Raw genomic sequence first — 26,309 nt, 5'->3', positions numbered from 1 at the left:
TATGGAGAGAGGTCAGGCGGATCCTCACCCTAGGCACGTGAGCTTACATAACGTGTTTGCTTCAACCTTCAAGCAGGCCAGGCCAGACTTGAAGGCACCAGAGTTATTGGGCTCCTTTGTCCCCCTTAACTTGTTTTCCCCAAGCTTGGCCAGGGTAACACCTTTCGGGGACACACACACACACACACACACAACATGTCCGGGCATGAATAGATTTGTAAACACGATCATCTGGGGCCTGTGCAATCCTCCACCACACCTTGCTAGTACCAAGCTGCAGAGCTGGAGCTACTCAGGCCTGTAGATACTTATAAAGCATTACAGGCTAGAAAGGGGGAGGGCCCCACTTGGCACTGCTTATGCCACCATGTTCTAATCATTTTAGCAAAGCCCAGGCAACAGATATGATAAAAGTTTCTGGAATAGAGGTCTTTTGAGAAAGCAACTGCTGCAGTGGTCATACACACTTATAATATACTTACCCCTTACTGACACCAGGATTAGCTTATGCTTGAGCCCATTGTTACAGGAGGACTTCACATACACACACACCCCCCACATATGTGTACACACACTGAAAATTCCACACAGTAACATTTTTATTCAATATTCATTTCTATTTCTGCTTTTTAAACATCTCTTCTGTGTCCTTCAAAACATTCTTTTTTGGTTTAAACTGTAGTACCTGCTGTGTCTTGTCACATCAGAGAGCGTTTGAAGGGATGTGGCTCCAGGAGAATTTAAAGATAGAGAAAAAACACTCACTTTTGTACAAAATGCATTAATTTCTCTGTGGTCTAAACTTCCATCTTCTCTGATTAGAGCAGGAGATGTCAAGCATCACATAAACTCATACAATAGAATCATCAAGGTTGGAAAAGGTCTCTGAGATCACGAAGTCCAACTGTCAAGCCAACACCACCATGCGCACTAAACCATGTGCCAACACTTCCAGGGATGGTGACTTCTACCACACTCATTTCTTTACCACTCACAAAACTGAGTATTTGAGTTGATTTGACATGGAGCCTTGGTGGTGCATGTGCCTCTATCTAGTTTGTAATCAGCTTTGCTGCTTAAGCAGAGGACCGCCTACCTCTAGAAACACAAATCCATCCTCAGCTTCATGTGCAGCTCTTGGCCTTTCTCTGAGACAAGTGATCAATGGGTCTGTAGGCTGAGGAAGGATGATCCCAGTATGTGACAATAGCCAGGTTCTCTGTACACTACCACAAGAAATTTGCTGAGAGATGTCCTCTTCCCAGGTGCCTCTTGGCTACCAACACTCACTGGCTGAATCAGAGTACCTGTGGCTGCTTTTGCTGCTCCACCCTTTATTTCATTCTGCTTCATTGTCTAGGAGTTGGATTGAGCAAATTGCTCAGGATGTAAGTTTCCAATCAGTGCTAAATCCAGAACTTCAGAGGTGTTTATGGGTCCACTCAGAAAACAGCTTCTGGAGTCAGTAGGAGCTGGGACTCTAAATACCTTCACTATTGTGAGCTCCTATGCTGTCATGAGGGATCTGCTTGTCCTTCAGAACTCCTGTGGATCCTGTGTGAACAAACAACTGTCAGCTGGGATTGTTCAGCAGGCACCGTCTGTACTTTTTTAGACCAAATGAAAGAAAGAAGGGCAGCCCAGTATCAGAGAATGACTCATGTTCTTGCTCCAGTTCCTGTTCCCTTGTTTATCCAGGTGCATTTACACCTTTTTCTCAGCCATTGTCACCCACAGCTCTGAGCTGCACAAAACAAGGCAGCCAGAAAGAGGAGATGGAGGCATTGTATCTGCCGACTGTGGGTGTGGGTGTAAGGAAAAAAAACCCAACAAACCTTAATTCCTTGTTATGCATCTATCTTTTCTAAAGAAAAGGAAAATACTACTCCACTCTGCATATTTAAGAGCTCAGATTGGTACTGAAGGATGAATTAGAGGTGCATTTTGAAATGAAGTGGCCATTGCACCACAATAGATCTTCCTTATTTTAAGAATAAGCACTTTCAAGAATCAGATTTTCTTTTCAATTATTGTAGATCTTGAGGGAAATGTTCTGAAGCTAGACACAGCTTTACAACTCTATCTACCTCTACAACTACCTGAAAGGAGATTGTAACAGGGTGGATGTTTGCTGTTTTCCCAAGTAGCAAGGAATAGGATGAGAAAGAAAGGGTAAAAAGTTGTGTTGGGAAGGTTTAGGTCAGACATTCTCCACTGAAAGGATTCTCATTTACTGGAACAGGTTCCCTGGGGAGATGGTTGAATCCCTATGCCTGAAGGTGTTTAAAAGCCACAGAGGTGTGGTGCTGAGGGACATGGTTTAGCACCAGACTTGGTAGTGTTATGTTATTGGTTGGATCTGATTATTTTAAAGGTCTTTTTCAACCAAGACAACTCATAGTAATTCTAGAATTCAAGAAATCTATAATCAGTAGACTAGCAAGCATAATATTAACAGGCAGAATGAAACCTCCAAATTAGAAAGAGTATGTTCCCATCAATTATATCCAGAGCCACAGCCTCTTGGTAGCTAGAGGAGATCCTGTGAGACTCAAGCCATGCAGGTTTTGACCTGCATGACAGTCATAGAACCATTAAGACTAGAAAAGACTTCTAAGATTGTTGAGTTCAACCATCAACCCAACACCACCATGTTCCAAAGTGTCACAGTTTTTTAACACCTTCAGAGATGATGACTCCACCATCTTCCTGGGCAGCCTGTTCCAATGCCTGACCACTATTTCAGAAAATAATTTTTTTCCTGATATCAAACCTAAATCTTTCCTGGCAAAATTTGAAGGTCAACTGTCTTTCCATCCATGAGGGTGTGTGCAATTTGGCTCTGAACTGGCCTACAGAGGACTGTGTGATATATCTGGAATGAACTGCAACTGTTAAGAGTACCTCTTTAAATGGCAATAGCTGTAGGACTGAGCTCTGCCTGCTCTCTGTGCTCTTCTCCTCTGTCGTGGAGAGCCTGTAGGCCCTAAAGGAGCTTATTTATGCCTGCTCTGCCTGGACATGTCTCTCTGCTTGCACCAGAGGTAAACGAGCACAAAGGGGCAGGACAGACTGGGGCTGTAAAGTCAGTTGCCCAGGACACCTGATTGTGTAAGTCCCCACATGCCCATCTCGTGCCTGCCTAGTGCTAGGCCCACGTGATTCCCATATTTGAAGTCCAGGTCTGTGGCTTTTGCCTAGCATGGTAAGGTTTGGCTGACTGCCAACCTGATTGGTCATTCTAGTGGCCAATGAGACCATTAACTCTTGGTCCATATTTAATAAATATGAGTGCACAGGCTCATGTGCAGCCTTCCCCACATTACTTGCGGCTTTGCCACATTGCTTGCTTGCCTGCCTGTGTACTTCCTTGCAGCTTTATGCCCGCCTTTGTATGATTACCTGGTGTGCACCACTGCCACCAGTTGCCAGGAGCAGAGCCACTTGCCTGCATTCAGTCGGCCTGAGTAGTCAGCGTTAGACCCATGCTCAGACTGCGTGGAATCCTGCCTCTGCACCTGAGATCCTGCCTGCATACCCCTGGGGAAAACATCCAGAAGAAATCAGCAGCACAAGGTCAGAGACTGCCGTTTCCCCTGAAGTCGGAGGATTCCAGCCTCAAAGTCCACAGACAGACTGGAGAATTGGACATTCGTATAGGCTGTGACATAGCCCCGGAGGGTGGTTGTTGGTTAATTAGAATTGTGAGTAAATACTTGAATGCCTCTATAATTTCTATTACCTCTGCCATAAAGCAGAAAACAGCTTTCAGCTCACCCTTGCTGGGCAAATAGTATATGACCTCAAGCAGCATTAAGCCACAGGGACAACTCTCTCTGTTAATAGTTTCAATGTTTGCTAGTGATTAATACATTTCTGTAGATATGTATCCTAGAATGTTTTCATAACCATGTAAGAATGCATATTAAAGTTCAGTGGTTGGGGGTGGCGAGAGTTCAGAATATTGGAAGTTATTAAATATATATATTTTTATAAATATCCTCTTGCATTAATTAATTTCTCCCCTCCGCCACAATTGGTGTACGGGCAGAATACCCCTCCATGACATCCTCCTGGGTAAGGCAGCACTCCACAAAGGCCTGGAGTGCTATGCTGAGTGAAATGTGGCTCTGGAGCTACAGTTTCAAAAAAGCTTAGGGACAGTTTGACCACAAGAGTTCTCAGTGAACTTGGGCTGAGTGCACGTGCCAAGGAGCTGTGGGCCAATCTACCTGAGGCAGAACAATGGGGCTGAGGCGCAGTTGGCATGGGGAGCAGGGTCAGCACAATGAACAGGAAATAAGCTGTTGATTAGCAAAATCAAAAGCAAATTTGTCTTAATCGTGCTGAGCCATCCACAGGCGGGTAAGAGAGTAGAGTCCAGAAACACTTGGATTGGCTGGAGTACATCCTGGATGGTACAATCCTGTGCATGCAGAACTATAAACACAGGAATGAGGCAGAAGGAAGAGAACTTTGAGGCTTCTTTTCTGCTTTCAGAGAGAAACAGCAAAACAAGCAGGTGGACTGGAGATCTTGGAAGGAGACGAGCTACACCCTGCCTTCTCTCCTGACCAGCCCTCCAGAGGAATCAACCTCTCTGGGGTGTCCCATGAAAATGTGGGCTCCCTTCCTCCTGAGTGGCTTGCTCTACACCTTGGGGTTAGCAGCACAACCGTAAGTGACATTTAATTATCTGGTGATAGTTGTGGTGCTGAGGGAGGGGGCAGGATAGTATAGAGAGAGTGAGAGTTTGTAAGTCACCTTCTGGAAGGGACAGATGTAGGGTGGTAAGCAGCACACCACATGATTTTTTAAGATCATAGGATACTCCTGAAGATGGGAACCTATCTCATGGATATTGCTGCTGTATGAGAACTAGGTGAGAACAGGTAGTGGGAACAAGAAGAGTGAGGGACTGTAGGTTGAGGCAGCCTGAAGAAGAAGAGCAGATGAAAAGGGATGCTGGTCTAGGGATGATAAAGCAAGAATCAGTTTGCTGCCAAGGTAGTTGAGGAGCCATCTCAAAGCAAGAAGGGCAAATCCCTTTCTGTTGAGAGGCTGGACTGTTGTGTATTGGCAACATCTAAGAGTGGTTACCTTTCCAGAAGCAGAGATGGTCTCCGCTGCTGTAGCATGGTCCAAAATTATGTATACACCAGCATGACTCAAGGTTATCAAGAAACATTTCTCTTGCATCTGAAATCAACTGTAAACCTCTCACCACCTGTGTTAATTCACCACTGCCATTGTTAATTCATTCCTTTCACTCCAGCAGAATAGCAGTCCCTGCCCCTAGAGAGGTGGAAACCCCCTGCTTCCTCAGACCATGAAGTATTAGTGCCAGGAGTTAGTGAAATTACTCTTCTGTTTTCCCACTGCAGAAGGTACCTGATCATTGTTCCAGCTGCACTGCCTTACCCATCTTCCCAGAGGGTGTGCTTGGACCTCCGTGGGGTGGAGAAGCCTATTCGTGTGGCTTTAACTCTTGTGCATCCATCTGGCAACCTCAGTCTCTACCGCAAAGTTGTCCGGAACAACTGGATCTTTGAGTGTTCCAAATTTCAGGTGAGGGTCATTCTTGGCAGGGACCTTTAGCTCCCTGCACTCCTAGTGCTCCCAGCTTCCCTGGTAAATATGTTAGTCAGGGCAGACCAGCAGCTCCAGTTGTGCTCAACTGACTCATGACTCCTCTCACCACAGACACAAAGAATGAGGTTGATGTGAGGTGAGAGGTCATGGAAAGGAGTGAATGTTTTCAGAGAGTGTTTAGTGGGAGCTCGGTGTTTTTGCTCCCTGCCTTTGTCTGTTATCATGATACTGTTTCTGTGTCTCACAATTCACCTTGGTGGCACACCTAGGGAAGGCTACCTGGCCAGGCATTAAAGGACTGAGGAGGATGAAGGCACTTGGAAGCATCCAAGTGGCAGTTGTGCAACTCATTGTCTCCTCTGAGAAAGAAGTACTGTCAAAAGGTGTCATTAGTGAATTGCAATGCAGGAAGAATCAGAGCTTTCCTCTCAGGCAGCCTTCCATCACATCTGCTTCCCTTTAAGCTTCTCTTTAAGGGATGGAAAATGTGCTGAAGGACTAGGAAAGACATGAGGGAGCACACACACAAGCTTGGCTCAAGTCTTTCTGATGCACCAAACTCATGAACCTTATTTTCTTGGTTTGAGCCAATGCTAAGGGTAGACTTCAGCCTCCATGACCCTCATGTACTAGATGTCTCCTCAACATAGAACTTTTCTTCCTTTGGTTGTCTTCTCCATCGCACTTCATGCAAGCTCTAACAGTGTCCCTGTGAAGAGGCAGACACAATTTCTGTGTCAGAACAGGCTCTGTTTTCCTCTCATCCTGGGTTTGTTCCAAGTGCAAATGCATTGTCCCTTGTGCTTCCATAAACAAGTTGTCACACAAAAAGTGCTGAGGGGACACCATGTGCTGACCTTCACAGTAAGATGAGACCAGAGAATAGGCCTCAGTGCAGCAAGAGCAAGGAGAACAGGAACAGCATTGCTCTTATGCCATCTTGTCTTCTACTGCCTGCTAAGCTGATGGCTCCTCTTGTATGTCCTAGGTCCCTCAACCTGCAAGCATCCAGGAGGTGGGCACTGTCCACCTGCGCATCTCCAATGGCCACTACTTCAATGCAAACGAGGAGAAGCAAGTCCTGATCCACAGAGCTGGCACAGGCACCTTCATCCAGATGGAGAAGCCCATCTATAACCCAGGAGAGCTAGGTGAACATTGTATGGAGCAACCTGACAACCACTGCCAGTATTCTGTTTCCAAATTCCTATGAGTGGTGTGCTGAGTGCTTTGTGCCATGTTGTCTCCATGGGGATGGAGCTGTAAGCTATCTGCTGCCTTGTGGAGTGGTATATCCACGCACCACCTTCAGGAATAGGACAGAACTTGCAAGGGTCAATATCACATGCTCTAAGAACCAAGAAATCTTGATTGCAATCTTCTTAGCCAGGGCCAGGTAGGACTGGTATGCTCATATTGCAGATGATGAAATGCAAGGGCAACTGCAGGGTTAGCCCATGGGAAAGACTCTAAATTTTGGGGCTGACTACTAATGGTGCTGTGAGGTGTTTTGGGGGGAAGAGCAGGGATGAGCAATAGGTAAAATGGGATGGAGGGCAGGTATGGTGCTGCTGGTAGGGATGTGTGATTTAGGGATGAGGCAAATACAGGGCATTTCCTTTCCCAAATGCATTCTCTCTCTAGGACGTGCTCTCCTTTGTTTTCTCCCTTCAGTGAGATTCCGGATTGTGACGCTGACTGAGGATTTTGCTCCTATTAACAGCAAGGTAAAGCACATCAAGATGGTGGAGAGGAAATCTCCAGGCTTCCTCTTTTAGTCCTGCCTCCTCTGCCAGCCCCACACCATGGAGGCTGAGACAGCTAGAATGTCTGCATCACTTGGGTGGCCAGTCCCAAGCTTCCTCTAAACTATATTGTGCCTCTCATAGGGCAGCTGCAGACTGGTGGGAGGGTCAGAGTTGCTGCTGATATCTGGAGATTGTGCCAGAGTTTGCTGCTAGCTTAGTTAGAGTCACAGAATTGTTTAAGCTGGAAAAGATCTTTAAGATCAAAAAGTCTAACCATCAACCTAAAACTATGAAGTCTGCTGTTAGTAGAGGGAAGACCAGGAGCTGTAGGCACCTGCCACCCTCCCTGCCATAAACCAGGCAAAGCTTCTGGGAGTGTCTGTGGGCTGCTGGCCATGAGTACCATGACCAGAAAAGTTGTGAGCAGACTCAGCCAGACCTGCGTGAGTATAAGCAAATTAGCATTGTAACTGTTGATAATGCTGTGACGGAAATTCAGAACAGATCATGTTTACTGACTCCTAGTTCATAGCTGCAGTGATACATGAACAAACAGAAAATTAAATGTCTAGAAGGTCTGAGGTATGTCCTTTGTTGTTCCTCCCTAATCATATCAGTTGCAGTCAGCAGTAATTCATATCTCCAAGCATTATGTCCTAGGCCAGGGATTCCACAGGAAAACGTGAGGTGTATTTTGCTTTAAGTGATGCAGTTTTGCTAATTCTTGGGATATATGTTGCAAAATTGAAGCCTATTAATATCTGTGAAATTGGGATTCTTGTGAGTCTTTCTACCTTTTTTCTAAAATATAAATTTGTAAATAGTGTCTTTCATAGTTGTAAAGTACCTCTCAAAATGTATGCTAAGATTTTGAGGATTAAAAAGCAGCTCCAAGGAATAGCACAGATTTCCATTCTACATATTTTTCTTTCTGTTTAAAAGCCGTTCTCTTGGGCTTGGTAGGAGCAAGAACCTTGCATTCTAATACTTGGGACTGGCAGTCCCTCTACTAACAGCAGACAGGCTAGGTGGGTAAGAGAACTTCATACGTACATAACTGTGTCATGCCCACTTCTGATATTTCTGTCTGTTTGCTTTGCAGTATTCTGTGGTGGAAGTCCAGGTGGGTGCTTCAGATGCCTCAGGGGTTATGAGAAAATGCACTTCAGGACAGATACACATTGGACGCTGTCTTAATGAGACAAGATTCGACCCCATGTAATGCTCCAGGCCTGGGGAAGTGTGGCTGGAAAAAAACAGCAGAGAAAGGCCTGGTGGTGTTGATCTACAGCCAGCTAAGCGTGAGCCAGTGTGTGCCCAGGTGGCCAAGAATGCCAATAGCAGCATGCCATGTATCAGGAACAGTGGCTCCGGCAGGACCAGGGGAGGGATTGTCCCTCTGAACTCATCACTGGTGGCGGCACACTTTGAGTACTGGCTTCAGTTTTGTGGCCCTCATTATAAGAAGGGCACTGAGATGCTGGAGTGAGTCCAGAGAGGGGCAAAGGGTCTGGAGAACAGGTCTTGTGAAGAGCAGCTATGGGGACTGGGGCTGTTTAGCCTGGAGATAAGGCTAAGGGAAGACCTTCTTGCTCTCTACAGCCTCCTGGAAGAAGATTGCAGTGAGGTGGGTGTTGATCTCTTTTTCCCAGTCACAAGTGATAGGATGAGAGAAAATGGTTGTATCAGCAGAGGTTTGGGTTGGACATTAGAAGGAACTTCTTCCATGAAAGGATTCTCAGCCACTGGAAAAGGCTCCCCACCCCTGGAGGTGTTTCAAAGACACAGAGCTGTGGCACTGAAAGACACCATTTAGCACCAGACTTGGTAGAGTTAGAGAATGGCTGAACTCAATGATCTTAAAGGTCTTTTCCAATCAAAATTATATTATGACTCTATGCATGCACATACTTTGTCTACATGGTTCTTATTAACAAGAATTGATGATCCAAATGGTTCCATTTCCATCCATGTCTACATTCAGGAACACCAGCCAGGCTTTAGGTAACTTACAGTTCATCTTTAAATGAGAACGGAGAGTCTAAATGTCAAGACCCTTTTTTAATGACACTACAGAATAGAGTAACCTTGAGTGGGTTGAGGTCACCTCTGTTGATGCTCCAGCACTCAGTTCACTTCAGCATCATCTGAGTTCAAAATAGCCTCTGAAATGCCTTTGAGTCCAGTGGATTCTGAATAGAGAACAGATATTGACAACAGCTTCTCCTCTCTTTCCTTCAAACTGCAGAACCCAAACCAAAACCGTGTTGGCCAGTGGCTGGATGTGAGGGCAAAACAAGGCATTGCAGAACTCTCTTTCCAGTTAGCTGCTGAACTTCCTTTGGGGACTTACACTATCAGTGTGGTGAACTCAAAAGCATCCAGTACCTTTAAGGTGGAGAAACGTGGTAAGATGGAATATGGAGAACAAAGAATGGGATGGAATAAGTGGCTTGTTTCTGTCTGTATAGAAATATATACCCAAATGCTGTCATCTAAGATTTACCTTTTGAGAGCTAGGATTAAACACAAATCTATAGAGTAACGAGTGGGCAATGTCAAGATCGGAAATGAACACTAAGGAGAGTTCTGTGCTGGAGAGTCCTGAAGAAGGTATCTCCTAACAGCTGGGCTGGCATAGAGTGAGAATGCACTAAAGACCTCTGTGAAAATGTTAATATGTTGAGGGGAAAAAAAAAAAGTGATTCTCTCTTTGGTTTCACTATTTTTAATTCATCGTTTACTTGAACATGTTCTTTCACGGGACTCCAGCCTTACATGAACACATGTGATCCTATGTCTAGGTAGTCTGTTCCCTCTGATGGAGTAACTACGTGTTGATGTGTTGTTGTTTTTTTTTTTCTCCAGTGTTGCAAAAGGTTTATGTTTTCTTCGAGGGACCAGCTCAGATTTATGCTTCAGATAAAACTTACCCACTGCGTGTGTGTGGCAGGTAAGGTGAATGCTCAAGGGAAAAGAAATTGCTTATTAAAGTAATCTCTCCTTCTGTGTATCTCCTATCAAACCCATCAAGGGCAACTGGCTCAAGAAGGGCCAAACACAGTCATTACTTTTGAAGAATCTCAAAAAGTGCAAGAGTCAAACTGATGGTTTCTTTCTTGGGGAAAAGGTGCATGTGCCACTCTTGGAACAGATAATCCAACCATAGGAGGCGAATGATAGTCTGCTCTGGAAGCTGTGTGCATATCCAGCCTTGAAAGACCTTTTCTGGGGGAAAATGCATATCTGATACAGAATCATCGAATAGTTTCTTTTGGAAAAGACGTTTAAGATCAAGTGTATCCATCAACCAAACACCATCATGGCCATTAAATCATGTCTCAAAGTGCCATGTCTACGTGTTTTTTAAACACCTCCAGGCATGATGACTGCATCACCTCCTTGGGCAGCCTATTCCAATGATGCTGTTCTGTTGAGGCAAAGGAGCAGGAACTGGTGCGGCTTTGTAAGATTATGCTCTTCCTTCTCATGTGCTGCTGAGCTCCACTACCTTTTTGGAAGAAGCATGTGTTTTTTTCTAGTTACATAGTCATTAGCAAAAACTGAGCAAATGAAGACATGAAGGCAGGCATGATCTCAGACGATGTAAGCATAAAGGAGGAGGGAGAATGTTCTGGAAAGCACTTTGTAGATAGATAAGAGTATTTGCCCTCATCTGTATTTGAGGTTGAGTTTTAGTTTCTTTCAGCTGATGGTTTGACATCATTTCTCATTAACTTGCACATTTGAAATTGGACTACATGAAGCTCTAGTAGAAAACAGAACAGCACTCTGCATCCCTAGAATGGGTCATAGATGTCTTCCTGTTATTGATATTGTCAGGAGCATTGCTCCAAAGGAAATGTCAAAAAGGAGTCAAAGGTGGTAAAGGTAACAAGGCTGGCAGGTGAAATGTCTGCCCTGACCAGGACACACTTCTGTTGTATGTTGTAAAAAAAACAGCAGAGCAGGGCTGATGATGGAAACACGAGTTCAGATCATGACTTATACCCATAGCAAGGCAGGTCTGAGGGCACTCTGTAGCTCTGTCAGTGCCATACACTTGTTATTGCTGTCTGCAGGGACACAGGTTTCTGCTGCTTTCACAGCTGAGCTAATATTTCTACCAATTGCTGCATGGACACATCATCTCAGGTCAGGTCTCTGTCTCTGACTACAATTCCAGGACTCTACTCCGCTCTGGTGAGGCCACACCTGAAGTAGTGTGTCCACTTCGAGGCTCTCCAGCTGATGAAAGTCAGAGAACTACTGGAGAGAGTCCAAAACAGGGTTACAAATATGGTCAGGGCACTGGAGCGTCTCTGTGATTGGGAAGCGGCTGAGAGACTTGGGGGACTTTAGCCTTGGAGAAGAGAAAACTGAGAGAGGATCTTATAAATTCTTATAAACATGTAAAGGTTTCATGTGGGAATGCAGAATGCACAAGAGTTGTGGGGTGCAGGTGCAGGACTGCTGTGGGAACAGAGCGAAGAGAAGAGACAACAGGCAGATCCTTGTAATAACAGACCTTGGTTCTCACATGCAGCTGGACACCTTATCTCAGAAGGGGTAGATAACGGACCTTACTAACGAGAATAACAAGGTGTGTACTTATGCATATGTGGTGGGTTGTCCCTGACTAATTATGCTAATGTGTAGGCGTGTGCTCTACTGGCTGAGTGTATAAATTCAGGCTGTCATGATCAATAAACGGCTTCAGCATAATTCGTATTTGGATCTTTCTGAAGCTCAGGCAGCTCGCCCGAACCATATTGGTTTATGGGTGTGTTTACTGTTGTCCCGATGGCAAGCAGTGATAGCAGGCATGCAGCCTGCAACATCTGGTGCACTGAACAGTGGAATCTAACCCCACTCTTTGGGTGCAACATTTTCACACAGAATGGGCTGGGCTCAGTGATAGGACAAAGAACAACAGGCACAAACTCAAACACAGTTTTCACTGAACAGAAGGAAAAATCTGTTTCCCGTGAGGGTGCTGGAGCACTGGAGCAGGCTCACCAGAGAGGCTGTGGAGTTTCCTTTTTCAAAACCTGTGTGCATGCATTCCTGTGCAACTCGATGTATGCAATCTGCTTCATCAGGGGAGCTGGAGTAGATGATCTCTGAAGGTCCCTTCCAATCCCTACCATTCTGTGATTCTGTAACAGCAAGCAGAAGTAAGAGAGATTCAGGGAGTGCAAGTTCTTTCTTGCCTGTGCTTTGTTTGTGCCCCTGTTTGATGCAGGGCCATGCTACTGCGCTCTAAAAGTAGACAATGTTCTCCAGTTTCATTTATGCCTGCCTGTCAAAACAAGCAATGCCTCTGCTCAGCAGCTCCTCTGGTGTTCTCCCTGCAGGTACAGCTATGGAAAAGCAGTGCAAGGAACCATGCGAGTGACTTTGTGTCAGAAGGCAAGGAGACGTCCTCAGAATGCCAGCAGGGACATCTGTAAGGAATATAGCGGTCCAGTAAGTAAAATCCTGGATGATACCTATGTACTACAGGGTAAAAACCTGACTGTGTGGTTCGGCCTAGAGACTGGTGATGAATACAATTAAACCCAGCTGGCAACCAGTCACAAGTAGTGAATCTATAAGGCTCAGTGGTGGGGCCAGTTCTCTTTAATATCTTTATCAATATCTATATCTGACACTAAGCTGGGAGGGTGTTGATCTGCTTGAGGAAGGCTCTACAGAGGGACCTGAACAGGCCAGATCAAGGGGCTGAGGCCATCTGTATGAGATTAAACAAGGATAGGTACTGGGTCAGACATTTGGGTAACAATAAACCCATGAGCGCTCCAGGCTTGGGGAAGAGTGGCTGGAACGATACCCATCAGACAGAAACTCAGGTGTGTTGAATGACAGTCAGCTGAACATGAGTCAGCAGAGTGCCCAGATGGCCAGGAAGGTCACCAGCATCCTGGCCTGTATCAGGTATAGTAAGACCAGCAGGACCATAGAGGTGAGTGTTCCCCTGTACTCAACATTGGTGAGGCCACACCTTGAGTCCTGTGTTCAGCTTTGGGGCCCTCCCTACAAGGGTTGAAGTGCCGAAGCATGTCCAGAGAAGATCAATGAAGGTGCTGAAAGAACTGGAGACAAATCATGTGAGAAGCAGATGAGGGGAAAAATGATGGAGTGTCTCCTTCTGGAGGGCATCTTAAGACACTTGGAAGAGAAGAAAGTTATTAGGAGTAATCAGCATGGATTTACCAAGGGGAAGTCATGTTTGACTAACCTGATAGCACTCTGTGATGCCGTAACTGAATGGGTATATTCAGGGAGACCAGTGGATGTAGTCTACCTTGACTTTAGCAAGACCTTTGACACCATCTCCCATGACATCCTAGTCAGCAAGCTCAGGAAGTGTGGTTACAGGATAGAGTTCAAAGAGTGGTGATCAATGGTGCCAGGTCCATTTGGAGAGCTGTAATTAGTGGAGTCCCCTGGGATCAGTGCTGGGTCCAGTCCTGTTCGACATCTTCATCAATGCCATTGATGAGGGCACAGACAGACAGAGTCTGCTCAGCAAGTTTGCTGATGACCCCAAAGTGGGAGACTTGGCTGAGACAGCTGCAGGCTGTGCTGCCATCCAGTGAGACCTGGACAGACAGAGCTGGGCACAGAGGAACCAAAAGTGGTTGAACAAGGCCAAGTGCAAAGTCCTGCACCTGAGGAGGAAAATAAACTGCATCAATACAGGCTGGGGGGTGATCTGCTGGAGAACTGCCCTGTGGAGAGGGACCTGGGAGTGCTGGTGTGTAACAAGTAAACCATGGCACAGCAATATGGCCTTGTGGCCAAAAAGTCCAATGGGATCCTGGGGTGCATTAAGAAGAGTGTGTCCAGCAGATCCAGGGCGGTTCTCTTCCCCCTCTGCCCTGGTGAGACCTCATCTTGAATACTGTGTTCAGTTTTGGGCTTCCCAGTTTAAGAGGGACAGGGATCTGCTGGAGAGGGTCCAGCAGAGGGCTACGAGGATGATGAGGGGCCTGGAGGGCTGCCTGATGAGGAGAGGCTGAGGGACCTGGGGCTTTTCAGTCTGGAGAAGAGAAGACTGAAAGGGGATTTAATAAATGTTTGTAAATATCTGAGGGCTGGGGGTCGGGGCTGGGTGGTGGGATTGACAGGTTCTGCTCACTGCTCCCTGGGATAGGACAAGGAACAATGTGTGTAAGTTGCAGCACAGGAGGTTCCACCTCAACACAAGAGGGAACTTCTTTCCTGTAAGGGTCCCAAAGCACTGGAACAGGCTCCCCAGAGAGGTTATGGAGTCTCCTTGCCTGGAGACTTTCAAGGCCCATCTGGGTGTGTTCCTCTGTGATAGTATTGTCCTGCTCTGGCAGTGCGGTTGGACTTGATAATCTACTTCCAACCCCTAACATCCTGTGAACCTGTGATCCTGTGAGAGAACTGGGATTGTTTAGTTTAGAGTAAAGGAGCCTTAAAGGGAGTCTTTCTTGCTCTCTACAACTCTGTGAAAGGAGGTTGGAATGAGCTGGGTGTTGGTGTCTTCTCCCTAGTATCAAGTGGGAGGAAACGGCCTCAAGTTGCACCAGGGGAGATTTTGCTTGGACATTGGAAGATCTTTCTTCACTGAAAAGGTTCTCAAACACTGAAATAGGCTCCCCAGTGAGGTGATTGAATCCCCATCCCTGGAGGTATTTAAAGGATGCAGAGATGTGGTGCTGAGGGAGATGGATTAGCACCAGTCTTACTAGAATAAATAATGGCTGGATTCAGAGATATTAAAGATCTTTTCCAACTGAAATAATTCTATGATTCTAAGGAGCACAACACAGGAGAGAGTGTGAAGGGATGAATGAACAGAATTAATTGCTATGCAGGGAAAGTTTGCCAACCTCTGTAATGAATATATAGACTAAAAAATGATTGTTTATATTCAGTTAATGCAATTATTGTTACCAAGACAAACTGAGAAGTCTTTGCCCCCAGATGTTCTTCTCTGTAATTTCACTTATTAGTGATATGGACTAGAAAAGTGGAATTTAAGGAAATATAAAGAGAAATGTCTTTACTTTGAGGGTACTGGACTGCCCAGAGAGGTTGCAGAGGCTCCTCTGGAAACTTTCAAGACCTGTCTGGACATGCTCCTGTGCAGCCTGCTCTAGCTGAACCTGCTTTAGTAGGAGGATTGGAGCAGATGATCTTCAGAGGTCTCTTCCAGCACCTAGCATTCTGTAATTTCAGAGAAAGATTAGGAGTACTGTTCTTTTAATGAAAGAAGCATAATTTTTCCAGTAATTGTTGCAATATAAGAAGCAACAATTAATAGAGCTTTCTCAGGTGCAAAATTGTCATGTAAAGGTGAATCTGGAGCTGCACAAGAACACTGAAGGTGTGGAATAGACATAGGTAATTCCATAGCCATGTCACACCATGGCTTCGAAACTTTATTTTCTCTCTATAAATATATATATATGTCTATAGGCAGATATATATATATATATATATATATACATCATATTTTTAGATTTTACTTGTTACATATTTCCATTCATAACAAAGTATCTTCTTTTGTACACATATGCTTGAAAAATTCTCATGCTTTATGATTTGTCATCATGACTTGTTACAGTAGTTGTAATCTTCCAACTCTGAAAAGGATTCATTACTTTGAGTTTTCACTTGACTCTGAAGTTTTTCTAGCTAGCTCTATTAAAATACTCAGTTCTCTATGAGCCATACTCATACTCTATGAGCCAGTCAGTGTAGTCTTCAGCTTTCTGCTAAAGCTACAAAGTTAACAACATTGCAACTTTGATAAAATTGTGATGCATGTTTTGATTTATATTCCTATACCATAACTGCATTAATGAATGAATGAATGACAGGGGTTAGAAAGGAGGTCATCTAATCCAACCCCCCTGCCTAGAGCAGGCTGCAAGGATGGCATCCAAGAGGGTTTTGAAAGTCCCCAAAGACAGACTCTGAATCTTGTCTGGGCAGCCCGTTCAGGGCTGTGTCTTCCTCAAAGCAAAGAAGTTCCTCCTCATGTTTAGATGGAACTTCATATATTCAAGTTTGGGCATTTTACCCCTTGTCCTGTCATCAGGCACCACTGAAAAACCACTGGCCTCAGAGTCGTGATACCCACCCATTTAGTATTTATAAGCACTGATAAGGCTTGATAAGAATACCCCCTCAATCTTCTCTAGGCTAAAAAGACCCAAGTCCCTCATCCTTTCTTCACTGGAGCCCCAGTCCCCTAATCATCTTTGTAACCCTTTGCTGTACTCCCTCAAGCAGTTTTGTGTTCATCTTGAGCTGGGGAGGCCAGAACTGCTTACAGTACTCCAGCTGAAATTGAGGCCTTATCAAGGCAGAGTAGAGGTGGCAGATAACCTCCCTCAGCCTGCTGCGCATATTCTTCTTGATGCATCCCAAGATACCATTTGCCTTCTTGGTGGGGCCAAGAGGACACATTGCTGGCTTCTGCTCATCCTATTGTCCACCAGGACTCTTAGATCTTTTTCTACAGAGCTGCATTCCAGCAGGTCAGACCCTAACCTATACCAGTGCAGGGGATTATTCCTCCCTAGGTGCAGGACCCTACTCTTGCCCTTGTTGAATTTCATAAAATTACTCTCTGCCCAACTCTCCAGCCTGTCCAGGTCATGCTGGATGGCAGCACAGCCTTCAGTTGTGTCAGCCACCCCTGTAGGTTTTGTGTTATCAATTAATGACACCTATGGACACACATAAAATAGAAAACACATAATTGAAAATGTGAGTCATAACTCTCTCTGCTTGATGACTGCATTGCAATCAAGTTATAGCAGAATATTGTACTTCTGCCTCTTTTCCTTCTCTGCAGCCCTGAATAGTATCTATTTCCTTTTGCAGACCACAAGCAAGGGGTGCTTCACCTCTTCTGTAAGCACATCAGTCTTCATCCTGTCTCCCACCGAGGAAGACAGCAAGCTCTATGCAGAAGCTTCTCTCCTGGAGATGAGCACAGGTACTCAGGGGCTTAGTAGAGAAGATGCAAGGGCAAGAAGGACCATTTTAGGAGTGTGAGGGTCAAAGGGGGCACACCTTCCCTTTTCCTTCACCTGATGCTGACACCATCACAGGACACAGCACTCCTGCCTTTGGAACTCACCGTGCCCACAAATTGCTTCTGCCAGCAGTAAGGAAGGCAAAGCATGACTAGGAGCATGTTTCATGAGGCCATAAATGGGTTTGGAGCCATCTTAACTAAGGAAGGACTTCCCATGGGAAGCACCTCCAAATCTTGAAGGGTGATGGTGAGAAGGAAGTTTAAGACACTCCACTTAAGAAGCTGGAATAGCTGACTGAGATTAAACCAGGGTTTGGTAATCACCTCTGATAACGATCCTACTTCCTTGAACTCTGTTGCAACAGGTCTGCAGATCAACACCTCCAGACAAATCCTCCTCTCCAGGACAGCTGCAAGGGCAGTGTTTGAGACACCAAATGCATATTACATCCCTGGAGTACCCTACAGGGGGAAGGTGATTTTGCCCCTCCCTCCCCCCTCCCCCCCCCCCCCCCGCCTTTGCTTCATCCCTCCCCACCATTTGCCAAGAAATTCAGTGTCTAGCAAATTTTGCTGACCCTGCTGACCATTTTCAGTTCTTCACACGTTGCAGTGTGTCACATTACTTGACAGCTCCAGAGCTCCAGTTCCTGCATTTCAGTTTCCCAGATGTCTCATCAGGGATGCTGGGATACAAGGACATCTCAGCTGTTGGCTAGGAGATAATCTCCTTACACTTCTAGTCACACACATGTTTTACAATGGACAGGTTTTTTTCACTTTTGCCTTAGCTTTAGAGATAAGGGTCTTTTATAGGTCTTCGCTCTTCTTAGGAAAAGTACTGAAGTTATGGCCACCTAACTCAAGAGGCTCTGTGTTTGTCAGAAGGAGGAAGGTTTTGGGGTTAATCTGGAAGAAATATCTGACTTGCTTTTCTGCCTCACCCTGTTGTGACCAGATTAAACTTCAGGACCACTACGGAAATGCTATGAAAAACAGAAAAGTTTATCTTGTGATAAAATTCACAAGGCGTAAGTTAATCAAAACATACATCACAGACAGCGATGGAATAGCATTATTCAACCTGGACACAACTGCCTGGAACAGCTCATCAGTGTCTTTGGAAGTAAGTTTCACCTCTGCATACAGAAAAAACAGGAATCCTGGATTTCTGCCAGTGCCCACCATGCCTGCCCTCCAACCTCCAGCAAGTCACAACATTAATAGATGAGGGGTAAGCAACTGATGTCATTTACATGGACCTGAGGAATGCCTTTTGACACTGTCCTGCACCACATTCTGGTCTCCAAGCTGGTGACACATGGGTTTGATGGGTGGATCACTAGATGGATAAAGAACTGGCTTAATGGCCACACCCAAAGAGTATCTGTCAAAGGGTTCATCTCCAAGTGGAGGCCAGTGACAAGTGCAGTCCCTCAGAGATCAGTACTGGGACCAGTCTCAATCCAACGTCTTTGTTGGTGCCATGGAGAGAGGCATTGAGTGCACCCTGAGCAAGTTTTCTGACAACACCAAGCTGCGTGGTGCAGGAGACAGGCTGGAGGGCAGGGGTGCCATCCAGAGGGACCTGGACAGGCTGGAGAGGTGGGCACAAGCCAACCTCAGGAGGTTCAACAAGACCAAGTACGAGGTCCTGCATCTGGGTCAAGGCAATCCCAAACACAACTCCAGGCTGGGCAGTGACTGGCTGGAGAGCACCCTGAGGGGAGGGATGTGGGGGTACTGGTAGATGAGAAGCTCAACATGAGCCAACAGTGTGCACTGGCAGCACAGAAAGCCAACCAGATCCTGGGCCGCATCAGGAGAAGTGTGGCCAGTTGGGTGAGGGAGGTGATTCTCCCCCTCTATTGTGCTCTGGTGAGACCCCACCTGGAGTACTGCATCCAGTTCTGGAGCCCCTATTACAAGAGGGATGTGGAGATGCTGGAGTGTGTCCAGAGAAGGGCCACAAGGATTCTCAGAGGGCTGGAGCAGCTCTGCTATGAGGACAGACTGAAAGAGTTGGGGCTGTGCAGTCTGCAGAAGAGGAGGTTCCCAGATGACCTTCTTGTGGCCTTCCAGTATCTGAAGGCGGCCTACAAAACAGCTGGGGAGGGATTTTTTAGGCTATGAGGGAGTGACAGGACTGGGGGAAATGGAGCAAAGCTGGAGGTGGGGAGATTCAGAGTGGAGGTGAGGAGGAAGTTGTTGATCATGAGAGTGGTGAGAGGCTGGAATGGGTTGCCCAGGGAGGTATCACAGTATCACAGTATCACCAAGGTTGGAAGAGACCTCATAGATCATCAAGTCCAACCCTTTACCACAGAGCTCAAGGCTAGACCATGGCACCAAGTGCCACGTCCAATCTTGCCTTGAACAGCCCCAGGGGCGGCGACTCCACCACCTCCCCGGGCAGCCCATTCCAGTGTCCAATGACTCTCTCAGTGAAGAACTTTCTCCTCACCTCGAGCCTAAATTTCCCCTGGCGCAGCCTGAGGCTGTGTCCTCTTGTTCTGGCGCTGGCCACCTGAGAGAAGAGAGCAACCTCCTCCTGGCCACAACCACCCCTCAGGTAGTTGTAGACAGCAATAAGGTCATCCCCGAGCCTCCTCTTCTCCAGGCTAAACAATCCCTGCTCTCTCAGCCTCTCCTCGTAGGGCTTGTGCTCGAGGTCTCTCACCAGCCTCGTCGCCCTTCTCTAGACACGCTCAAGCATCTCGATGTCCCTCCTAAACTGGGGGGCCCAGAACTGAACACAGTACTCAAGGTGTGGTCTAACCAGTGCAGAGTACAGGGGCAGAATGACCTCCCTGCTCCTGCTGACCACACCATTCCTGATGCAGGCCAGTATGCCATTGGCTCTCCTGGCTCATCTGTCCAGGTGGTCAAGGTCCCGCTGCAGAGCCCTTCTGCCCTCCAACCCAGCCACATCTGCCCCCAGCTTAGTGTCATCTGCAAACTTGCTGATGACTGACTCGATGCCCTCATCCAGATCATCTATGAAGATGTTAAAGAGGATGGGGCCCAGCACTGATCCCTGGAGGACACCACTTGTGACTGTCCACCAGCTGGATGTGGCACCACTCACCACCACTCTCTGGGCTTGGCCCTCCAGCCAGTTCCTAACCCAGCATAGAGTGTTGCCATCCAAGCCACGGGCTGATAGCTTAGCCAGCAGTTTGCTGTGGGGGACAGTGTCAAAGGCCTTGCTGAAGTCCAGATAGACCACATCCACAGGCCTTCCCACATCCACCAAGCGGGTCACCTGATCATAGAAGGAGATCAGGTTGGAGAGGCAGGATCTGCCCTTCCTAAACCCATGCTGGCTGGACCTGAGCCCTTTGCCATCCCTCAGGTGCGCTCTTGTCACCCCCAAGATAACCTGCTCCATCAGTTTCCCTGGCACTGAGGTCAGGCTGACAGGTCTATAGTTCCCAGGTTCCTCCATCCGACCCTTCTTGTGGATGGGGATCACGTTGGCCACTTTCCAGTCTCTTGGGACCTCTCCGGTGAGCCAGGACTGCTGGAAAATGATGGAGAGTGGTTTGGCTAGCTCAGCTGCCAGCTCTCTCAGCACCCTGGGATGGATCCCATCTGGTCCCATGGACTTGTAGGTGTCCAGATGTCTCAGCAGGTCCTGAACTAATTCTTCATGAATTTCCAGGGCAATATACTGCTCCCTGACCCCATCCCCCAGTTCAAGAGGCCACTTGCCTCCTTCTCCCTCCTTACTGTTGAAAACTGAGGCGAAGAAGGCATTCAGAACCTCAGCCTTTTCTTTGTCATCAGTGCCTGGAGGTATTTAAGACCAGGCTGAATGAGGCTGTGGGCAGCCTGCTCTAGGGTAGGGTGTCTCTGCCCATGGCAGGAAGTTTCAAACTAGATGATCCTTGTGGTCGCTTCCAACCCTGACTGATTCTTTGTCAGTTCACCCTGGGCTCACCACACAGAACCAGGAGGATGGCACCAAACAGCAGCCTTTCCCACACCAAGCTGATGATATCCTAACAAGACATTGAAACATGAAACTCTTGATTTCTGTGTGTCTCTGGTCTTGCCTCAGGGAAGATTCACACTGGAGGACCTCACTCACACACCTCGAAAAGCTGACTTAATTTACACCAATGCTTACCATCACCTGCAGCCCTCCCATGTCAGAACGAAGAGCTTTGTGGACATACATCCACTCACAGGAATGCTGCCTTGTGGACTGAAGCAGAATGTCCAAGTGACCTTCACACTTAGTCGAGATGACCTAGGAGAAGACACCAGCCGTATAGGTTTTGTGTATTATGTGAGTAGAAGTCATAGAGAACCTGAAGGGAAAAGGTGCCCTGATGGGACCAGAGCTCAATGAGATTTGCAGGATGGAATTTAGATAATTCCTGGAGAGATGACAGGAAAAACTTGTTCCTGGAAAACAAGTTGAACACTATATCCAGTAAAGCTCAGCCTTACCACAGTGTGGTGTCAGGGCCCCACTCATTTCCATGGACAGGAGGAAGCTTCTACCTTTGCAGCCCATCATGTCCTTAGCCTCTTGGGGTTCAGCAGGAAGTGTCTTGTGCAGACTTTGCTACCAAACTCTTCTCCCTGTAAGACTGCATGGGAGATCACCTTTTCACTCTGCTTATCCAACAAATGCTCAGTAGAAAGGTTGGGGTTTTTTTTCAGTCCAGTCTGGAGACCTGTCTACTAGAGTGCAAATACCTTAATTGTCTCTCACCTCCAGTGCATCCCATTACTCATCCATTGTACTAACTGGAAAGATCAGATCACAATTTCATGTGTTAAAGCTTATTCTTCCACACTGTGATGTCTGCAAATCTGATGGAGCTGAGATGTGAAGTTGGATTGGACCCACAGTTAATTTCTGAGGTCACTTAGAAAAGTGTGGTGCAAATGGATGAGGGTGACTGTGCTCCAGTGGCAAACAGTGGTCTGCTCATCCCATGTCCCTGCTTCCACAGGTCACTGGGAAAGCTGGAATTATTGTCAGGGGCCAGAGGAGTGTCCAGGTCGGGAAGCTGAACAGTAAGTCTGTGGCCATTGTACAATGGGAAAGAGTTGCCCCTGGCAGATTTCTAAGACAGGCAGTGAAAGCTGCTAGAGTTTGCCCAAAACTCCCTAAATCCATAGGTTCTCAGCAGTCAATGTACAAGACAGAGAGGGTTGAGGAAGCAATCACGTCATCTGGAAGAGGCTGATGAGACAGAACAAGGGAAGCAATGATAGGAAGAGAAATGGTGAGGACGTGTGGGAAGATTGTGCATATGTAATCAGAGAATGGAGGGAGAGAGCACACAGAGCTGCAGCAGGAATTGGTTTTACACTGTGGGATTATAAAGCGGAAAAAAGAAGGGCAGAAGCAAAGTTGATGGGACTGTGATAAAAACACTATGTTTTTCCTTTGTCAGTGTTGAAGGGCTCCTTTTCCATCCCTTTGACCTTCACTGCTGACTTCACCCCGTCGCCTTCCTTAGTGGTATATGCCATCTTCCCCAGTGGAGAGATAACAGCCGACAGCATTGATTTTGATGTTGCCTTGTGCTTCGAAAACCAAGTAAGGCTCACTCCTGCAGCTGGGAGAAAGCTGACAAGCAGGAGTCAGCAGGCATGGGGGAAGAAGACCCTCTGATTATTCAAAGAAAGAACTAGAGAGAAAAAAAGAGGGGAATGCCTGCAGCACAGGGACCAGGAAACTTTTGAGCAGCAGCTTCTGTTCATAGCAGTGGCTGAGCAGGGAAGACTGCAGCTGCTCTTCCTGAAATTGAAAAATGTTTAAGATTGGAAAAGACTTGTAAAATCATCAGATCTAACAATCAGCCCACCACCACCACACTCACTGAACCATGTTCCAAAATGCTATGTCTAGACCTCCCTGGGCAGCCTGTTCCAATGACTGACCACTTTGTCAGTAAAGAAATTGTTGCTAATATTCCCAATAAACCTCCCCTGGCACAACCTGAGGCCATTTACTCCCATTCCATTGTTAATTATTTGAGAGAAGAGACCAACACCCAACTCACTGCAATCTCCTTTAAGGTAGTTGTAGAAAGCAAGAATGTCTCCTCTCACACTCCTTTTCTCCAGGCTAAACAACCTGTTTCCTCATCCGCTTCTCACAAGATTTGGTCTCCAGATTGCTCAGCAACTTTCTGTTCTTCTCTGGATCCCATCCAGTACCTCAATATCTTTCTTGTAATGAGGGCCCCAAAACTTAACCCAGTATTCAAGATGTGGCCTCATCAATGCTGAGTACGTGGAGGCAATCTCTTCTCTGGTCCTGCTAGTCACACTATTCTTGATACAGGTCAGGATGATGGTGGCCTCCCTAGCACATACTAGCTCATCTTCAGCCAGCTGTTGATCAACCCTCCCCAGGTCTTTTTCTGTTGGGCAGCTTTCAGCCACTCTGCTCCAAGCCTGGAGGGTTCATGGGGTTGTCATGACCATCTTTCTGTCTATGCCACCTGTCTGTCAGCTCCTTTAACCTTCTTCCTTTCTTTTTCATATTTCCTTTTCTACTGTGTTGCTCAAGGTCAAGGTTGGATTCTCAGCTAAAGAAGCTCATTCAGGGTCAACAGTGCAGCTCCGACTTCAGGCAGCTCCTGGCTCCACGTGTGCAGTACAGGCAGTGGATGAAAATATGTTCTTCAAGAGACCAGAGACTGAGTTGACAAGTCAAATGGTGAGTGCTTGGAGAATCAGGCAAAAAAATCCAGAAGTGATAGATGAGCTGAGAGAGGCAGGCAAAGGCTGTGGCAAGAGGAGCCAGAGGCTAATGGATGAGGAGGTCTTGGTGTGGAGGAGAAAGTGAAGTCAGCCTGGGGAGATGGGCAGGAACAGATATGTATGCTATGGCAGGGTGGAGCAAAGCAACTGAGATATCTGCTCCTTGTCTGATTCTTCCCTCTCTGTGAGCTTCCCTAGGTCTATGATTTGTTCCCTGCTGCCTACCGACATGGATACCCTGCCCAAGTAGAAGAGCACTGTGTTCAACCTCAATCCACATCATCTCCACTGCGAGGGAAGTCACAGGATTCCTTCCAGCCTGACATCTTTAAAGTTTTCTGGGTAACCACCTCATGATTTTTCCTAAAGTTGTTGATACTATGGACATCTGAGATATCTTTATCCCCAAGCATTCTGAGAAGTTCTTGCCTTCTCTAGGCAGTCCCTGCTGTCTGTCCTTATCTAACTGAGCTCCCTCAAGAGATGTAGAATCTCATAATGAATATGGGCACCTGTATTTCCTTCTCCACAGATGCACAAAGAAAGATTATGAGATCCTGGTCTAGCAAAATTCAGCTTTCAGGACATGGGAATGGGGTCCTGGGCCATGTACTGTTCATCCACAGTATTGTTGAAAATAAAGACAGAGTGATCCCAGTCATTAGATCACAGATCATTGCATTGGCTTAGTTGTTACCCTGCTCTCTGGCACTGCATTGGACTGTTCCCTGATAGATCTATTGGTATCTTTGAGGTAGATGTCCTCTAGAAAGGACTAACAGGGAAGCAAAACAGGTAGTACCATTTGGCATTGGAGGTGGGAATCAGATCATGCCTCCTAGGTCAGGCTCCATGGGACTCTGAGCAACCTGACCTATTTGAGCATGTCCCTGCTTACTGCAGAGGAGTTAAACTAGATGACCTTTAAAGGTTTCTTCCAACCCAATGCATTCTATGATTCTTTTATTTAGCAGTAGAGACACATCCAAGGAGGCTCTCTCACATCATAGGGATATCCCTTACAGACAGACAGGTCTATGTCAGAGCCTCAACAGCTGTATGACTTCAGAGAGCAAAGAGGACTTCATTTCAGTGTGCATGAAAGCAGGACACTGACACCTCTTTCTCCATGCCCTTGCTGCTAGAAATGCATTGAGAGGAACAAGACATGGCAGTATCCACTGGAACAGAGATGGTGATTTAGTGACCTTTTGAGAAAAAACGGATTGAGGAGGCTGTGCCATGCCTCCTTCAGCATAGTGTTTGCTGCTCTGTGTCAACCAGGCACTGGGCTGTCCTGGCCTTGACAGCTTTCAGGTAATTTTGAAGAGTGGTGGCCACTTTTCCTCACTCACATCTGCTTTTCTGCCTCTATTTCCTTCTTTCTTTTCTTAACAGAACATGGGCCTGAAGATGTTCTCAAATCTCGTAATCAAGAAGCCATCTCAGTGCTTTCATTGGGCAGATAGGAAGCAGACCATAGGTGAGTGACGCTTTCAGTCTACCTGGGCCATGGAGTCACCCAGATGGAAGAGCACTCTGATCTCTGAGCAATGCTGGTGGTCGATATTGGCTCTTTTAAGGAGTAACAGATGGTCTTGCCACAGCCTACCTGCCTGGTCCACTAGCATCATGTGGAATGACCAAGTCTCTATACAAAGAGCCCCAAAAGTCACTGCCTGGATGTTCTTTGGCATTGAAAAATGACATTCTTTTTCCTGGCACAGACAAAACCAAATGTGGGCCCAGTATCTGTTTCCCAGTGACTAGCCCATAGACTATACTGAAACTTGGCTTTTATCACTGCCTGTGGCTGCAGGGACAATCACTCTCTCTATGTTTCAACTGTGTCACAGATTGGTAAGGTTTGGAAAGGACCTCTGGAGATAATCTAGTCCAACTGCCCTCTTAGAGCAGGGTCACCAAGAGCAGGTTGCACAAGAACACGTCCAGGAAGGCTTTGAAAGTCACCAGGGAAGTCACTTCACAGCCTCCCTGGGCAGCCTGATCAGGTGCTCTGGCACCCCTTTGCACTAGATCATCACACTAGATGGCTCAGATACCTGCTGATATTTAAATCATTGCTTGAAGAGGGCTGTGAGTTTTCTGCAGGCAAGAAACAGTGTTGTCCTCACAGAATTACAGAAGCATTTGTTGAAATTACTTTCTGAAGGTCCTGAGTCTCTTAGCACAAACTCTGAGTTGCA

General features: G+C 46.5%; 1 protein-coding gene across 1 annotated transcript in view; it reads left to right on the top strand.

Annotated features, from left to right (window-relative positions):
• The first annotated feature begins 4,618 nt into the window (after positions 1-4,618).
• LOC135175368 (alpha-2-macroglobulin-like protein 1) overlaps positions 4,619-26,309 on the top strand; it is a 35,918-nt gene continuing 14,227 nt past the window's right edge. Inside the window, exons 1-16 of the mRNA XM_064143400.1 lie at positions 4,619-4,677; positions 5,385-5,568; positions 6,581-6,743; positions 7,267-7,319; positions 8,443-8,463; positions 9,589-9,748; positions 10,209-10,293; positions 12,698-12,809; positions 17,211-17,325; positions 17,733-17,842; positions 18,326-18,493; positions 22,338-22,443; positions 22,785-22,930; positions 23,909-24,058; positions 24,301-24,444; positions 25,501-25,585. Coding sequence (XP_063999470.1) covers positions 4,619-4,677; positions 5,385-5,568; positions 6,581-6,743; positions 7,267-7,319; positions 8,443-8,463; positions 9,589-9,748; positions 10,209-10,293; positions 12,698-12,809; positions 17,211-17,325; positions 17,733-17,842; positions 18,326-18,493; positions 22,338-22,443; positions 22,785-22,930; positions 23,909-24,058; positions 24,301-24,444; positions 25,501-25,585 — 1,861 coding nt within the window. The remainder of the gene's footprint in view (positions 4,678-5,384; positions 5,569-6,580; positions 6,744-7,266; positions 7,320-8,442; positions 8,464-9,588; positions 9,749-10,208; positions 10,294-12,697; positions 12,810-17,210; positions 17,326-17,732; positions 17,843-18,325; positions 18,494-22,337; positions 22,444-22,784; positions 22,931-23,908; positions 24,059-24,300; positions 24,445-25,500; positions 25,586-26,309) is intronic.

Source organism: Pogoniulus pusillus, chromosome 5, assembly GCF_015220805.1.
Source record: "Pogoniulus pusillus isolate bPogPus1 chromosome 5, bPogPus1.pri, whole genome shotgun sequence".
Classification (NCBI taxonomy): Eukaryota; Metazoa; Chordata; class Aves; order Piciformes; family Lybiidae; genus Pogoniulus; species Pogoniulus pusillus.
The sequence above is the reverse complement of the archived record's forward strand: the minus strand, read 5'-3'. Positions and strand labels throughout refer to the sequence as shown.